At 39.5% G+C, this 17,887-nt stretch overlaps 1 protein-coding gene across 1 annotated transcript in view; it reads left to right on the top strand.

The window, feature by feature from the left end:
* Positions 1-347: 347 nt before the first annotated feature.
* Positions 348-17,887, top strand: part of ADAMTSL3 (ADAMTS-like 3) — a gene marked incomplete at its 3' end in the record, with an annotated part of 167,066 nt that continues 149,526 nt past the window's right edge. Inside the window, exon 1 of the mRNA XM_010141355.1 lies at positions 348-422. Within this exon, the coding sequence (XP_010139657.1) occupies positions 348-422 (75 nt within the window). The remainder of the gene's footprint in view (positions 423-17,887) is intronic.

Here is a 17,887-nt window from a genome sequence, read left to right as displayed (position 1 = left end):
AGATTTTACTTTCCAGAGATCAGGATGGAGGGGTTCACAACTGACAAATTCTACATCAGGAGATAATAAAACTTGCCCACTATTGCCAGCTTCTCCAAACCTTTCATTTTGACCCCTTTATGTTCCCTAATTGGAACTACCTCACCCTGCAGGCTGTGCTCATGGCATGCACCACGCGTCTCCTCCTCTGGCCAGCACAAAACTCCAGTGTTTGCATTGCATTTCTTCCAAAGGCCGGTTCCATGCCTTTGCCCAGTTTGCTTTAGTCATTGAAATTCTGGCAAAGCCCACTTCATTTTGTTTGTAACTTGAAACAATTTCTCTCAGCAGAGGCCCAAGGCGCAAGGATGGCCAGCCCTAAAGCCACAGGGCTCTCCTGGGAGATCACTTGGCTTGCTGTTGCTATCTGTGCTCACCTGCAGGTAGGTAATGAACTTATTGCTGGCCCTTTATCAGATGATCTGCTGCACGCTTTGAATTACTGTTTTTCAAACAGAAAACTGCTGAAGGAACTGCACTGTAAATAAAAGGCTCCTGATGAGAAAGTTTGCCTTTCACAGAACTGAATTTCAAAGACATACATGTGGGAAATTAATACTTTTTCTCTTCCTGGCAATATTGTACCTGACTTTGCTGTATGGGGACCAAAGAGAGATCTTGCCAGATGTGTAATGCCATGGGTCTTTCTAGGCAGCACAGCTGCTCTTTGCCCCGAGGAGGTTTGGCACCTGATAAATGTTAAGATACTATAAGTGACAAGGGTTATATAAATACTAGGGTAGAAACATCTAAAGCACTTGGAAGTCAGTGAGGGGAGGGAAGGTGGTCCAAAAAGGTCTTTAAGTGTTCAATGAATACAGGAACCATGGAGGAAAACCGTAGCTGCCAACTGATCTATTGCCTGACACATGAGCCTAATCAGTTCCAAGAAGTGAGTATTTCAAGAAATATGGTGTGCTGGCATGCAGCAGAGATGTTGTTATACTATGTCATTCTCTATACTGATAGTTCCCACAGCACAGAACGTTTCAAGGATTCTTCAGTCTTAAATACACCCACATCCAGAAATCCTTAGAAAAGGACAGCTAAATAAACTGAAGAATGTTTTCTTCAATAAACAGTATCATTTTTTTGAAATATTGCAGTAGGTTTTGTTTGTACTGTTGCAATGCTGAGGAATGGTGGTTTTGAACTGGAGCCTGGTGTGCTGGGCATTATGTAAATGTGCATCCTGAAGAATTTTGACTTGAAGGATAATAAAGCGGGTAAAAATAAATTCAAAGGGTGTGTGAAGAACTGAGTAGACTGTATGAGACAGCTAAGAGTGGACTTTGAAGATTAAGGGAGTGAGAATGGGGCTTCAACCCATCCTCTAGCATTGCTGAGTGTGTTGTCTGCTGCTTGTCAGCCACCCGATGAACACCTCCTGTATCTGTATTATGGTTGCAGCTACTGGTTCCTTGAGTGAAGGACATTAAAGTAAAATCAGATTCATATTAATTGTGCAATAAAAAGTACCGCATTCGGTGCATGTCCAAGCAGGTAGGGCAATGGTGGGAGCTTCTGCTTTTTCCTTGCATATTTCTTATGCAAGAACAGAAATGTTACAGTCTTGCTGTTGGCTGTTTAGCATGTATTTTGGTGTGCAAGCAGTTGAGTGATGCTGTAGTAAGGGGCCCTATAAAACACTCAAAGTAGTATGTAAAGTTCACTTAATGGTTGTGTTCACAATGAGAATAGATGTTCAGAGAAGGGAAATGTCAGCCTGGTGTTTGGGCCTTTGGGTTGTGAAGAGACTTCTTTTTTTGACAATATTTTTCTTGTATCTGTTCCTTTCATATTTTTTTTATTGTGGAACTGGAACCAGTAGTGACATAGTTTCCTCTTCTCCACAAATGGTTTGGCACGGCTTCACTTGTCTCTTTGTAATAAAAACAACCCAAACACATTGTAGTAATCAATAGGCTATTGTGATCCAGGTCAAATTTTTTGTCTTGATTGTCCTTAAAAATATTCTAATCTATTCGACATATTTGAGTCTTTAGCACTTAACCCCAATCTTGTAAGCGGTTGTTCTGCTTCTAAGTTTTAGGTTTTATCACAATTTTAGACACATTAAAGATACTTTATATTATTTAGCATAACATTTTTGGTATCCTATAACCATTAATTCTTTAATTGGTTGCTTGGGGCCATGCTATATAGACCACACACAGTCATTCTACCTTAATACTGTACCATAGCTTCCACTCGTGTTGTTTTTGGCTATTAAAGTGCTTATGTCTGGAGCTAATCAATTAGAAACAATTGGATGCTGGGCAAGGTCACAAGTCTATGTCATGTCACTTATGTGCAATTGATTAATTTCATCCTGCTTGAGGCAGGTACAGAATAAAATAATGACCGTTTTAAAAGAATGTGGTAGAAATGTGGTATGAATGTATCACAAAGAAAACTTTAACATGAGAAGTTGTGAAAAAGAGGTAGCTGTTACTGAGAAGAAATGAAAGTTAACTTTGGTTACAGGAGCCCTTTCTGATTCTTCATAGCATGGTAACAAGCACAGCCTGGTATTCAGGTCCCAAATGGACTCTGCCCTTACAGATACGCAGCGTTTGAAGCTTGACAGAATTATTTTGTCAAGGGCAGATTAGTCGCTATAGTAGTAGGTAAACTAGATTTCACAGGATAACCCAGAAAATAGTTAGTCACTGTGCATTGCTGAGCTGCCGGATCATTCGATCTGCTCTGTGACCAAGAGTAGTGGTACAAACGGCTCAGGAGGAGATCGGGTGTTGGCTGGCCTCGGCTGCGTTCTTTTGCAGACAGAGCCTGCTTTTTCTGAGATGTGTCAGTACGAATGCGATGAATGGAACCGCATTAGTCTATAGCCACCGGTAATCCAAGCAAATGATGTCTGCATGTCTTTCTTAAAAACAAACCAAAAGACTCCACCAACAAATGGTAGCAGCAGCATGGAATAATTTGTTGTTTCTAAAGATTTAAATGAATCTATGCAAAGAAGTTACTGTATTTCATGGAATATATGTATTTGTGAACTTTAACTATATCCTTGCCTTGAACGTAACTATTTGTGCACATCGATTACTAAATATGGTGGAAAGAGCTCCCCGTCTGTCTCATGTGGTAGCAGGTGAGCTATCAATGCTACAGATTTTAGGAGACGCTTGAGCTAATAAATTATCCAAGTCCAATTTAGTTGTTTTTAAGTGATCTCTTCAGTACATATGGTTCCATATTGGTAACTGAAGAGGCAGGATCTCATCCTGCAGGAACTCTTAACCTTGTGATAACATTTTATGACACCGTTCAGCTGGATGCTATTATGTTTGTTATGAAATGTATGTAAGAATGTGTATCTGTGTATTCTTACTAATGGGTTAATGACAGCAAGAAATGATGGCTGGCAGATTCAGACAAATCTATATCATCAAGAGTGTGACACATGGATTCGGTTTAGATTTATTCTCTGGTATGTTGTTTTCACATCAGGAATATGCTGCTATTTTCTCAGGTTCCTACAGTCCAGATGAAACCCTCTACAAGTCAGTCTGTTTCACCTCCAAAGAGCATGGGGTTGCTAATGTCTGAGGAGGGAATAACAGAAAAGACACCATGTCTGGATATTTAAGAAGCTCTGGGTTTCTATGGAAGGGGAAGTTTCATAGGCCATGTATTAATTGAATAACCTGTTGGTTGCTCTCATGATTTATGTTTCTACATTCCCTACATTATGGTTTTTTTCTAACTATGTGATATTTTGGATATAAAGGATATACACGCTGAAAACATTATCTTATTTGAAATGATTCTGCCATAACCAATCTGCCAAAACCCACCAACATAGTAAATGTTCTTAAGGGTGAGCTTTGCAAGGCCTGAAGTCTGATGTCCATTATATGACACGGCGGACTTGCAGACCATCTTTGTGGAAGCCTTTGGAATATTGTTTTACAGTCACTGAGTGTATTGCACACCCATGTTCAGAAATCAGGCTGTGATTGTGATCTACATGCTATACAATAGCAAGGATTCTTAGATCTCCAGTAACTCTAATGAAATATCAGGATGAGATTTGCAAGTCCAGAGTTAAATCTGAAGCAGTTTCCCTTTTTTTGTAGGCAAGTTGCAATTCTGCACCCATCGGGAGCTTGGCCATCAGCCTTAATAGGCCTATGGTTTTATTCTTCATTTGAAGATGAAATTGTTCTACTACAGACAAATAACACTTCTGAGACTCTGTAGAAGTGTTCTGACTTAAAATATTCATTGTTATTGACAAGGTTGTAGCTCAGTGACAGCATTACCACAAAACTTATGTAAGTTTCTGAACTTGCTTTGAATTTATGAGTAATAGTGATTGCTCAGCCAGTGCTCATAGGATCTGAACTGCTGTTACCCCCAATTTGCAATCCAAAGGAGTTGAATTGCCAGAAAAATTGTGATGAATTGTGATGTGTCTTGTGACTTGAGACGCAAACTATGTATGAATATTTATTGTTTCAAATGCACTCTAAAAGTTTAAGTCAACCATGGGAGATGACCAAGACTGAAGGCATCCTTTTACTGTCTCATTTATTTGTTTTCATTTTTTCAGTAAATATTTTTATTGTAGTGATTATAAATAATACTTGGCAGTGGCACAACTCAGAAAATTCAGCTTTGGCTATTCAGCGAAAGCGTGGTTGAAACCCATTCCATTCCAATGCAGCAAATGTGGTTTAATCTCAACATCCAGATAGTTTTTTGAATTCTCTGTCTACATCTTCAAACATGGGTATCGGTGCTCACTGTGGTAACTTCTGTGAGGTTACAGAGATTCTCAAATCAGTTGTGTGTAAAGCTGCAAACTGCTAGTTCCAAAACTAGATAGGGAAGAGTCAATCTCTTTTAGAGAAACCTCAAATGTAGGAATAATCTCTCACAATAGCCAGTGATTTCCCTTGATAAAGTAGTGAAGGAATAGCTCTAGGATGATCTTTGGTTTTAGCAGGTACTTGAATGCTCTGTCATTGATAATTACTCATTCAGGACTGCTTGGCGCGGCTGGATCCTTCATATTCTGTGCCAAACTGGGGCCTAAAGAGCGGTGAGGAGGCAGTTTTACCCAGTGCCCCTAATTCCGTTCCTGGCTTTGCATCACAGAAAACGCGCGTGATTGTTTGTACTGACACTAAAGCTCTTATACTATTCATTCAGAAATCATGATTTGACAATCCAGAATAATGAGTTTTTCTTTAAAAGAACGTGTACTTTAAAATCTGAGTTCTTTTATTTGCTTTTACTTCTTGAACCTCTAGGGTTCACGCATTTATGTCTTTATCTGTAATTTTTGGGCTTCAAGCTCTTCTTAAAATAGTTTGCTATGCCCACCTGAAGCCAGGAGCTGAGGTTTAAGTAAGCACTAAATAAAATATAGCTTGCAATGAAGTAGTAAAATATATGAATTTCAGTGATAGTGGGAGCAGATTTATAATTGTGCCTCTATTCTTGTTTGTGTTGTAAGGCTATTCAGGAAATCTTAGGGCATGAGTTATACTGTGCAAATGTTGTACTTTCCTGTTGAGTTGGTGTGGTGTTAAGATTTTATAGAGTTGATAATACTGATGATAAAGTCTCGTGGATGTCTACAGTCCAACACAGTCTTACTTGAACAATTCCTGTCTAATCTTTATTATGCAAAAATCTCTAAAACAGAGGGAATTTGTTAGTGAGCACAACATTCCAGAAAGGATGTTGGATATAGCCATGGCAACTCTGAAGAGACGGCCAAGACCCGCATCGGAGCTGTATAGCCCTGCAGTTCTGATATGCCCCCGCACTCCCTTTGTCACTGATAGGTAAACAATTCCGTTAGGTCTTGAAAGCATGCATATAACTTTGTTTCCTGTAGGAGGAGAACTTTTTGTGATATCATCGGAAGCCTTTAGACTGTCAAGTGCTCTTGAATTTAAGGGTCGTATTTTCAAACTGGCCTCACTGCAGCTTCTAGGAGGAAGTCCAGTTCTACAGACTCACTTTTGGATGACCGACAGCTACGCAAGGGTGCCAGATTTGATGCAGGCATAGCAGCATTTTCAGAAGGGTCACCTGGTGTGGAGCATTTGTTTTGATGACTTTCAGTAGGACTCGAAACATAAGTTGAACACAAACACTTAAGTACTGAACTGTACACGTAGGTGCTTAGCTGGATTTTTTTGAAACAAATAACAAGGTAAATTTCAAGTAATCCAATGGGAACCAGGCATTAGGTGCCTTTGGCATTTCAAAAGTCTGGCTAAGCATTTGTCATCATATTTAGCTGATTAAAATAAAACTTTCACCCTTAAAGCTCTTTTGAAAGAATAGATTTCTGTGTGTGAATTCTAGTATCTGGGTGTGTAGATATTTGATAATTCTTGAAGTGCAAGTACAAGCATCACATGTTTATACAAGGAGGACAGTTTTTGAGAACTTGGCCTAATATATCCCTTCCAGACAGCCTATTACATGAACTGTTTATGAACAATGTTATTTCTGTTTCTAATTTTATATTTATTAGATTTAACATCATTATGGAGAGAAAATGAAAACAGTATTCTCGGTCTGTTTTGAGAAATGCGGTTTCCAAGAATTGTCAGTTTGTCATGCTTCTGGATGCACTAGAAACACAGCGAATGCAAGTCAGCTCGACTAAATTGTGAAACGGTGTTAAAAATGCATTTATGATTGCAATTACTAGATTGTTGTTGTATGCTAACTGGTGTCATTTGTGTCACGGTGGGAGGTCCCAACTGGTTAATGATGCTGTTTTGTAGCATTAAGTGGAGCATTTGTTTATATGTGGAAACATGTATTTCTGAATTTATGTAATGTTTTTTTCTGTCATCAGGTGCTTTGCCAAAAATTGAGGCTGCTTAAAATTTATAGGTTAGTCTCTTGTCAGTGCATGCAGGCACCTATAGTGGCTCGCTCTATGGTAAATGCAGATGTAAAGAGGAGAGTTTTAGCTGCCAGATCTATTGCTTTTTAGTATCATAGAAGTAAGATGACATGGGCACATCTGCACTGCCACAGAATGCGAGGAGTGAGAGGTTGTGTTCTCTCATGCTCTGTTTGATTATAAGCGTTTCCTGGCTGTGCCTTGCAGAAGCTCTGAGCAGGCTGCAGAAACTGGCTTTATTCCCAGCTGGCTGATTCAGCGAGAAATTAACTGACTCCAAAAAATCTTCCCCTTTAGTTGCAATTTCCCTGCTCCTATATGTTGCTGCTCCAGGCCATCTACTGGTGTGGGGAAGTGTGTCAGGACAGTGCAGGTATGGTTCCGCTACACTCAGATTCTCCTCTCCTGACGGGAGCTTTCCCAGCTACCGCAGCCTCTTGTTGGTGTAGCAGTGGTGTGGAAGCAGAAGGCTAAGCAAGCCCAGTGCTCTCAGTGCATGTATAACAAATGAAATATGTTAAAATATGATTTGGCTTCCCCTCTTGAGAGTCTCCTTTTATTAGATGTTTTCAAAGTCTCATTACTCATTTGATGTTTTGTTTTCTTGAGTCTCCAAATAGTTTTAAATGTCCCCTGGTTGACTAACATGGATGTTGGCTGAGAAAACCAATAGCATACTGGAGTCTTGAGTATTGTCTGCATGGTAGATGGTGTTTTATTTGGAAACTGCCAGGTACATCCAATGCATTACTGATTCTTTCAGCTGATCTCATCAACACTTTTGTTAGAAAGCAGCAGAGGGAATACTTCTATGACTGGAGAGATTAATGGTTGGACTCGGTGATCTTAAAGGTCTTTTCCAGCCGGAATGATTCTCTGGTTCTGTGTGTTGTGTGTGCTGTAGGCTACGCAGGGCTTTTACTAATGCCACTAACTGATAAGAATGCTTGAACAGTCTTGGTTTTGTGGCCTGATTTTATAACTTTATGTAAAGTGCTTTATGAGACTAACAATTACGCTTTTCCTGTAGACCTGAGATTCCCAGGTAAGCCTTTTCACGGAACAGCCAGCTCAGAGGTTGGCAGCAGTTAACAGTGCAAACTGAATGGTAGGAAATGCTGTGAAGGGAAGGTGTAAAACAAAGCAAGGTGTATCATCCTTCTGTGTGAATTCCTGGGTTACCCACATTTGAGTACTCCATACAGTTCTGATCCCTTGATGAATGGGGTGAAAGGTCAGACAGGAATCAGCTGGTAACCGTTTCATCCAGCACAAAACCGGACTGCCATTAAATAAAACCACTGGAGGGCAGATTCAAAACGATGAAAGGTGGTTGTCCTTCATGTAATGTTCTTTGGTGGTCTTAGCCATAGATTTTTGTTGAGTAGATTATTACATGGATTTCAGAGGAGACAGGATGAGTAATGGGAGCACACACTGTGTGCAACTGTATAGATAGGCTGTCTATAGGCTGAGGAAAGTAGGTGAATGCAGGAAAGCATTGCAGTGAAGTATTGTACATACATACGTGCTCTTTGGGTGTGCAGTTATGGCTACTGTTGGATGCTGATTGGCCCGATAGATCCTTGGTCTGAACCAGTTCGACTGTTCTTATGTCATTTTGATGTTCCTTGGGGCTACGCTTGAGGATTGTTGAACTAGAAGTTAGAACTAATTCTAGATATATTGTCACTTACAACTCGTTGTGTAAAAGCTAATAAAGGAATATGTTCTCCAAACTCCACGTGTATCTGGAGGTATGTCCTGGATGCTTAAGAACTTGCTCAAAACCTATACAGGTGCCTACATTCTGGGATTCTTTGTGTTTGCCTCAAATGTGGTTTTACTTTTACATTTTCTGTTGTTTCTGGTGCATTTTCAAATTTTAACATTTTGGAATGATTGAATGTTTGCAAGGAAATTTTGGTCATCTTAATTGCTGAAGCAGTTTCTTGTTTTTACACAAACACTAGTATTTCCTTGAGCAAGAAAGAGAAATGGCTTCTGGTATTTTACTAAATAGGGCTTGGCTTAAATTCCGCTTTCACTATGTGGTGAGCTCTTCTGTAAGACAGAAATATTCCAGACATTTTTCATTTGCTTATGAGTGAGCACTTGCCTTCACCCCAGTGTGAAACTGCGCATCCAAAAACTTTTCCCATTTCCTCTTCCTGCCTTTTTCCGTTAAATTTAGAACACAATAGGTTGGTTAAAACTATAAGAAAACCTCCAGAATGCCATCTTAACATACAGGTTTTTACTGCGCAACTGTTTATCTTCTGCTAAGAGGAAACTATGAATGTATTTTTAATGCCAGGAGCTGGGCTTAAAGTGCCATTATTTATCCAGTGGGAATAGATTTGAAAATTAGTAAGCAATTAGATCAGTAGGCAAATACGTTTTATTTCACGTTGCAAGTCTCATGGGCCTTTCAAATATCCCGTTAGCATCACCTGTTCTTAACTTGCAACCTTTTAAATCTTTATGTAGTGTTAAGCAATGTTACTTTGAAAGGGAAAATTTTTGATATATTGTAAATTTTTATTTATGAGCTGAATTTTAAGTTTTTAAAAAAAAACTTTAATGATTTCTCCAAGGGCAACAGAGATGTTTTGGGAACACTAAGCTTTTTTTGGAGAAAATTTCTTCCTGTAGATAACCATCTTGAGAAGGGCCTTAGCTGCGATAACAGAACATGTGGGTCTTGTTCTAATCTTTTGAACTTGGTTGAATTATGTCCTTAGCAAACATCAATGATGTATTTGTTTATAATTGCTTATTTTTCTTGCTGAATTTAGACCTCTGTGAGCCATCTGTCATGTGTCATGTGGAAGCCGGTATTTAGAAATGGGGAAAATGTAGGAATTGTAGACTTGCTTTTTTTATTGTTTCAAATGTTAAGGCCAGTCCTTGAGATCACTGATAAGACCTTGTCTTTTTCAGCTGTACTACAGGAGCATCCCATCATTCTTTGCCTGCTAAAGAATTCATGTTGAATCAGTGGCAGTATGAGGACTCTCAGCCTAGGCACTATAAAACCTCAGTTCTGAAAAAGACCCAGGCTGGACAGTCCTGTGGACTTCATTATGTTGCTGGGCCACCAGCGAGACCATATATTGTAAAATCAGGCTTTCTGCTTAAACTGGACAATGTTCTGCACCTGAGTAACAGCGCCAGTGAAGTTTGCAGGCACTTTGCCTGGGACATCAGTGAGAGTTTTCCTTAAGACCTGCCCATAGGAAGCAAACTGAGGCTGAATTTCACTAGTAATGACTAGCTGGTTATCATATTTCCTGTTGTGTGGTGTGAATCATTAAATCTCTCCATGTAACTGCTAAGGAGAGATGGTATTGAAAGCTGTGTCTGCAGCTGTTAGTTTTCATGAAAATTGGCTGTATTTATCCCTCTTGGAAAAAAAAAGCAGCAGAGATAATAAAAAAGATTATTTGTCTGTTGCTCAAACTATGCAAAATTTGAAGTGATATCTATTTTTTTTACACATCACTTTTTTATTGTGTGTCACTGAAGACCATTTTATCAAGTGTTCCAGACCATCCCTGCTGGCAGGGATTTATCCCAACTACTGCAGAGGGAAACATCAAAACCAGTCCTTAGAGCATGTATGCTATTTTTCAGGAGAACTGAAGCAAAACATGGAAATTCAATTTTTAAAAATCAATGTGACTTGTTGCCAGATTTACTGTAATCAGAAGATTCCTGTGAACCTTTTAAGGGGTTGCACTCTCCACTGCATGATGCAGTTCTGCTAATGAAGATAGAGGGAAACACAAGCACGCCGTAAGTAAGGGAGATAAAGAGTTGATTTCTACATGTAGCATTTTGTCTGTGCATATGAAAATTGACATCATGGTGTTGGAATGTTGACCGTGTTTTGCATTTCGCTAGCTGCTCTTACTGGAAAGCATGTGTTTCAAAGGGAGTTTTCAATTTTTATGTCTTTGCCTCCATAATAGCTCAGTCTTATTTTAAATGTGGACTGCAGCTATGAATAAAATTTAACTCGTGAAGTAAGAGATCCCTCTGGCACGGAACTTGAATGAATTATGCAAACATTAACTGGTAATGTGCATGTCTAGATCAGTAAAGTCAAAGCCAACCTTCAGATTCCAGTTACCTCTGAATGTTGTCTTACTCTGAGAGTAAAGATACCGAGTTCCAAGGAGCTACTCTCAAGAAAAGCTGCAGGAAGTGTGAAGAAAACATAGTTGGCTGCACAAAACCAACCCTTTGTGGGAAATTTTTGCTAATGTGTGCTTTTTTAGCTCCAGATGGGTCTGTGAAAGGAGAGAGCTGAGAAGTGAGGAAAACAGACCAGCAGCAGTAAAAAAGTGGCACTAGCCCTTCATCTTGTGAGTAATCATCCAGATAAAATTGGCAAAATTCAATTAGAGTATCTTTCAGTAATGAGGTCAACCTTCATAGTCCAACTCATTTTCCCAGAGCTTCAGGGTTATGTACTCTGTAGAAAGTTGGCAGCCCAAGTTTCCCATGTCATCAGCTCTATCCTGTCTCCTGAGAGAAGAGTTTTCTGGTACAACATCCTTGCACCTGCTAGTTCTTCCTCCAGCTCTTCTCAAAATCAGACTACTCTGAACCCCTTCATGGAATTATTCCATGCTACTTAAGCAGTTTGCTTATTTTTATGATAATGTGATTCCATAAGGGATACGAGACAGGTCCAGTTTCATTAACCTGTCCTTGTGAGGAAGGACCTACATCCTCAGTGATATTTCCAGTGTCTAAGATTGGAAGAGTGAGACATCTTTATTATTCTGAGAAATTACATCTGCATCTTCAAGTTAAATCAAAAGTACCTTGTACCTGTCAGAGGTACACCTGTGTATGCCTTTGCAGGGAAAAGCTAGCACACTTTTAAAAGGAGCATTTAACACTCATTAAAAAAAACAGTTCCTTTTTTAGGTACGGGTGTGCAATGCTGATAGCCTCGATTCACTGCTAGAGTTTTAGACTTTATTCCCATATGTATGCTATACGGAAATATGTGCAATATCGTGTATACAGTTGTAGTAACAAAGTCTCAGGCAGATTGAGATTGTCTTTAGTTGATTTTTAATCCGATTTTAATGTTAGCCACAGGTTCCTGATGGACTCTTCTCTGCATTTAAGTTAGAGAGCTGCTGTATGAAACAATATGCAATGATTTACCCTGGTGTTATTTTTAGTTGCGAAAATAGAGACTATCAGATCTTTTTGCACAGCTAAATGAGGACGGGGTCAAGAAAAATGAGGTACGATTCTTCCTGTTGAAGTGTGATACAGCTTGCTAGCCTGAATACCTGCTTGAACTGGGGCTTGCAGTGGCATAATTGGTCTCGTAAAATGGGGACCTGTTTGCCTGATGTATCTTTTGTGTTGGAATTGGTTCTTTTATTAAAATAGCTTAGAAAATCCTTCTCAGAGCTCCGTGACTAGCAATCTAAGTCAGACATAATACATGACTGCGTGAACTGAAATACAATTTATCTTGGTGGGGACATGCTTGGTTCTGATGGATCCTGATTTCAGAAACTTACTACTCTGTTGGAGGTATTTGTGTCACTACTTGTTTAATTCTGTTCATTGATACTGAACTGTTCTGTTCAGCTTTTAAAATGCTGGTGTAGCTCATCTACGTCCGCTCCCCTTCCTGGAGGGCTGCCCTAGCAGCCTGTGCTGCTTATGTGGGCTGTTGGTGCCAGAGGGTCTGTGCTGCAGCGGTCGTTTCTCTTTCTCAGTGCCTTGGCAGGAGAGTTGGTGCAGCCCTCAGCTCTTCCGCAAGCCACTGCAGTTGCAGAGGCCTCTCGGTGGGATCTGGCCATTCATGGCTGCTACGGAGGGTGTGTAAGAGCTCTCATTTTTCAGAGACATGTAAACTGACTCACGGGGCTCTTGCCTGTATGCTATCTTCCTATGTTTTGTCAAGGTTTTTTTATTTACCGGTTGAAAAAAGTCATAACTATTCTTAATATTTCATCAGAACATTTCAATGTAAGCAGCTAACTTTACATCTCAAGTGTTCAGTTATTAATTGTCGTGATAGCTACCTATGACTTTTATTGGTTATTTCTAGAATCCTGTTTCAAGTGTAGCAAGATTTGTGCAAGCTTTATTGTTGGGGTGAAATTTAATCTTTATTAGGATTAAGTGTTTAATAGTATAATTTGTTGCATATGTTGCAAATACAAGCTGCTATGAATAGATCCTCTGTAAAAAAAAAAAAGAGCATTTGATATGTTATGAATGGACTTAAATCCAATATGTTGTTATCTTTAACTAAAGGAAATTATAAGGAGAGATTTACAAAGAGGGTTTATTCTATTAACTTTAATTTCTTTAAAACATTTTTCAACTGAAGCTGATTTTGGTTTCTGTATTTTGACTTTGTTCAAAATGTTCTGTACATAACTTCCTTTGTTCCTTGAGTATTATGCTGAAAATAGTACAAATTGGCTGTTTTTCATATGCGAGAGGTGAAAAGTATGAAGAGTTAGTAGTAGGTGGAATATTTAAGTGGGGTGCCCTGTTGTTCTATTTGTCCACTCACAGTTGACTTGAGGATTTGAGTGCAACGTTTCCTGTTATATTGCTGGAATTTTTTAATGTCATTTTTATACTTTGTGAGAGAAAGACCCTCTGTTTACAATATGTCTTCAGCCTCCAAGGAAACAGTAGTATGGAACACATTGGTTTGGAATAGGTCTGAGGTTTTTGCCTGGTGCTGAAGGAGCACAGCCAGGAGGGCAGTGCAGCTCTGTGCTTTCCCAGTTTGCATGAGGCATTTAATTAATCTGTGAAATGCTGGTGACTGGTTTGGATTCTTATGGCTTTTCAGCAATTTGCAATCATTCTCTGTGTGTAAATAGCAGGAATTAATAGTTTTGGCTTATTTTGAGATTCAGAGACCGTATTAAATGTTCTTGGCATAGGTATTTTGACTTGGAGGTTTTATTATTGTCCCATGCTTCCTCTTAAAGTGTCTAGTTGTTTCTTTGAGGATTTTAAGTAGGTAATCAGACTTTTTTAAGAAAGTGGTTGTATTTTTCATGAAACAATTTTAGTTGGCCCCTTCCTCCATTATTAAAGCTGGAGTAACACAAAATGAGGGGAATGGCTGCATGCATCATCTTTAGGAAAGCAAAAGCACAAAAGGAAGGAACAAATCTAATTCAGTCATTTTTGGATGGTTTTCTGCAAGAGGGCCACGAATTTCAGACCTTGTTTTAATGCGTAGGATTCCCTTCAGCCTTTCTACCAGGAACTATAAAAAGCTTGTATAAAGGCACAGAATGACAGCAGCCTGAGTCAGGTCAGCAAGTTGGCTTTTTTCACTATAATCAGGATAAAAGAACATCTCTCTTGGCAAAAAGGACGAGGCTCTGAAATAGAGATGTTCTGGACTGATAATTCCAAGTACAGCCAAACTTGCAGAGAAATACACAGGTTAAGATTTATATTCGGGTCTTGTTATTTAAAATGGATGCTGTTTGGGCTTCATATAATATGTTACTCTGTATAGAGTGCAGAGGAAGCCAGACCTGTAAAAAGCGCGAATGGAAATAGGATTACTGCCACAGTTAACTTCAGCAGGGCTCATCTGTGAGAGTCAGACTATTTTACTGTTTACAATTTGTAAAGCAGTGGAGAATGTGAAGAGATGTATAATTGTGCAGGGTAAGAAGAGATCAACTGAATCAATAAGAGCATGGTATTCCACACACACAATTTGTTTGCAAATTCACCAGACTGTGTAGCTTCTAGCTTCAGAAGTTTCTAGTATCAGGGTTGTCTTTGGTCCGAGAAGTCACAGATCTACAGGGCAAAAGGAATCCTCTGCAATTAAGTGATGGGATGAATTTATTTCCCTGCCTTTGCACAGTCCATTGTTCTTGGATTCTGTCTGTATTTTGAAGAGTCTTAGAATGCTAAAGACAAACATATGAGAATCTGGAACCATGCTAATGCTTTATATATTGAACTGTTAGGTTGGCATCCTCGCTCACATTAGCTTGTACTGGCAAACTAAGAGCTGACTGTGGTAAGAAAATTCAGGGGAGGTTATTGCCACAGATCCATCCAAAAGTGCACAGGAATAGTTGAAAAATATTCTGTAGGAATAGTGCCCTTCTGTAAATCTTTAAACCATGCTGTCAAGAATTCTGTTTACCCTTATGTGCAAATAGTGTGGTACAAGAGAAGCTTCTAGATGTGCAAGAACAGGTGATTTTGCCCTTGGTTAGAAATCAGGCATGGATTGGGAACTCTGCATTTCCCCTTGCCCTAGCTTGCTTAAAAGCAGTGAGTGGAGCATCCCTTGTCCTATAAGAGGCATGACAGCTTTTCAAAAGACAAGGTCAAGTGGACAAACCAAGATTGTGTGCTCATTTAGAATTCAGTATAAAAAAAGCTGCTTTTGGTCTTCCTTAGTAGCTATCCTATTTCTGAGAAAAACGGTGGTGTTTCCCTCTTTTCTGAACCAGAGGAGAGGCTAAATGATTCACATTCTAAAAGATGTCTGTCACTTAGAGCTAATTGCTCATCATGCGAGACAAATGCAGGAGGGCTTTTCAGTAGCTTAACTACAGCTTCTACTTGGGTGTTCAGTTGTGCGTCTCAGTTTTAGTTGTTGGTAGATTCAGTGAAATGCCAGTAACTAGGTACATGCTGCAAAGTTATCACCCACTACTGTTAGATTCTTCAAACTGCTAGAAAAGAGAAGGAAACAAGACAACTTATCTTACTAGCTGTGCCATGAAACTCCAGTGTGGTATTCTGAAGGAGTAAAATAATTGTTAAATTCCCCCTAGAAAGATAATCGTTATTGGAGAGCATTGCATGACTTACGTCTCAACTCATCTGTCCTGGGAGCTATCCACTGTGCGTTCACATCTGCTTCTGTACACCCACACAGGATGGGAAGATATTGCTCCACAGGAAGGTCTTCCGTTCCCTCAGTATGCAGGTGGTATGTGTTGGCAAATCGCGTGTTGTGGATATGGTAGCCAAGTTCCCAGAGTAATAACACACGCGTAGTAAAGCAATTCACTCAACTGCAGCTGTTCAAATGAGAATACAAGATGAATGACTGGGAATATAATTGCATGGCCTATCTTTCAATGTTTCTTCTGTGCTACCTGTTGTTATCACTTGTTGCTACTTGTTGCATGTGAAATACAGACCATTAGAGGGTTAAAAATGGGATGTTAGTGAGATCAGTCATGGCGAAGACTCTCTGTGCTACTTAAAAAGAAAATGCAGAGCACTTAAGAGGGCATCATATCTTTTTAAATTCTGAAACACTAGACAACGTCATGCCTCTGAATTACAGATTTTCTTCAGTGTTGTCCATGTTTCATCCTTCTGTTGTCATCTTCATTGAATGTCTCTCTGTAATCACTTGGATCATTTTAAAATTGCTTAATGAAATTTCTTTGCTGGTCAGGGAAGGTGGGTGATGAAGTTGTAGTGTTGAAACTGTGCTGAATAGAGCAGGCATCCTGTTCTGGATTAGCAGTTTCTATTTTCATTTTATGTCAGACTTGCTCAGCTGTGTCTTTCAACATTTCAGCAATTCTGGTTCATTCGGAGGATTTATTTCAGTCTTTCCAGCAGCAGATCCTGTGTTTATCTTTTCTCACCTCAGTAAGAGCCCTTTCCCCTTCACCATATCAGTCCTCCAGCATTACTGTACACATCACGTAGAAGAACGAAAAAGAGTCATTTAGCTAATGACCATTAGTCTTAACAGTTGTCAGAGAACAGATGGCTGCAGTGCCTGTCGTGTGAGCTTTTAATTGCTCTGGTTTTTACTGCTAAAACATAGTTATCTAAGCCATGGCTTCTCTAGTAAGTGAACCTATGAAATACTGTCAATTAATGCTCGTGGATGAATTGTGACCTGCTCACAAGGGACAATGTTCAACATGGCAGGTCCACTTTCATGTTTGGTCTTTTCTGATCTGGAGACTTTGCCTTTTTTTAGGGCAAAGTCTGCAAATGTTATGTTATTTGCTTTTTGTTGTCCCTTTTTAGTCAGCCTTTGCTTTATTAATGCTGAACCGTGTGTCTGGCTCAATATGACACACACTTAAAACCTTTCCCTCCTTGAGATGCTTTCACTGACAAGAGAAAAAGGCAAAGTACACTTGGAGAACAACCACCTTCTCTCCTCCCAAAAAATTAAGAGGAAATGAGAAAACGGATGGATCAAAGATATCAAGACTGGCATCACTGGACTGAGGGAATAGATAAACAGATTTAAATGAGGCTAAATTAAACATGTAACAGTATGGATGCGTGCCTGAAGAAGCAAGTTGCAGTGTTTGAACAGTGAACCTGGGTCAAGGGAAGCATTTCAGTAGCAGATCAGGTGGCAATGATCAAGATTCTTGAAGTCAGGGGCAATAATCTAAGTGGTAGATGACAGATGCTAATGAGACAAAGGTAATTTCATAGGGAAAAGTAGCTTATGAGGAAGTAGTGTGCTTTACCTGGTGGTTGAAGTATCAGAATTCCTGCTAATAGTGAAGCCCCAAAAGCCTAAAAGCTCTAGAGTATTTGCAAAAATGCATTTGAGACTTAGACTGTGTGCTGTGAACAGTTTCTTTCGGGAATTTCTCTTTAAAATCATGCTGAAACAGGTGTGCACATGTGGAGGGCACTTGGCTGAAAGGCATTCACCTCATGTGCCTTATTAATAGCCTTAAACCAACATTCCTACAGCAGAGCCATGACCATTTAACTGCTTCCTCATGGTGCAAATGTGCCTGACCGAGTCGATGCGCTAGGCTGCTCCGTCCCTAAACCCTGCAAAGGGACTCACCGCAATGGGGAAAGAAGAGGAGATGAAGAAACTGGGTTAGTGTCACTAATGTTATCACAAGTAGTGGGAAACTGACAGTGGAAAAATTGTGCTTTCTGCACCAT

This window comes from Buceros rhinoceros, unplaced genomic scaffold (genome assembly GCF_000710305.1).
Source record: "Buceros rhinoceros silvestris isolate BGI_N320 unplaced genomic scaffold, ASM71030v1 scaffold1648, whole genome shotgun sequence".
NCBI lineage: Eukaryota > Metazoa > Chordata > Aves > Bucerotiformes > Bucerotidae > Buceros > Buceros rhinoceros.
The sequence above is the reverse complement of the archived record's forward strand: the minus strand, read 5'-3'. Positions and strand labels throughout refer to the sequence as shown.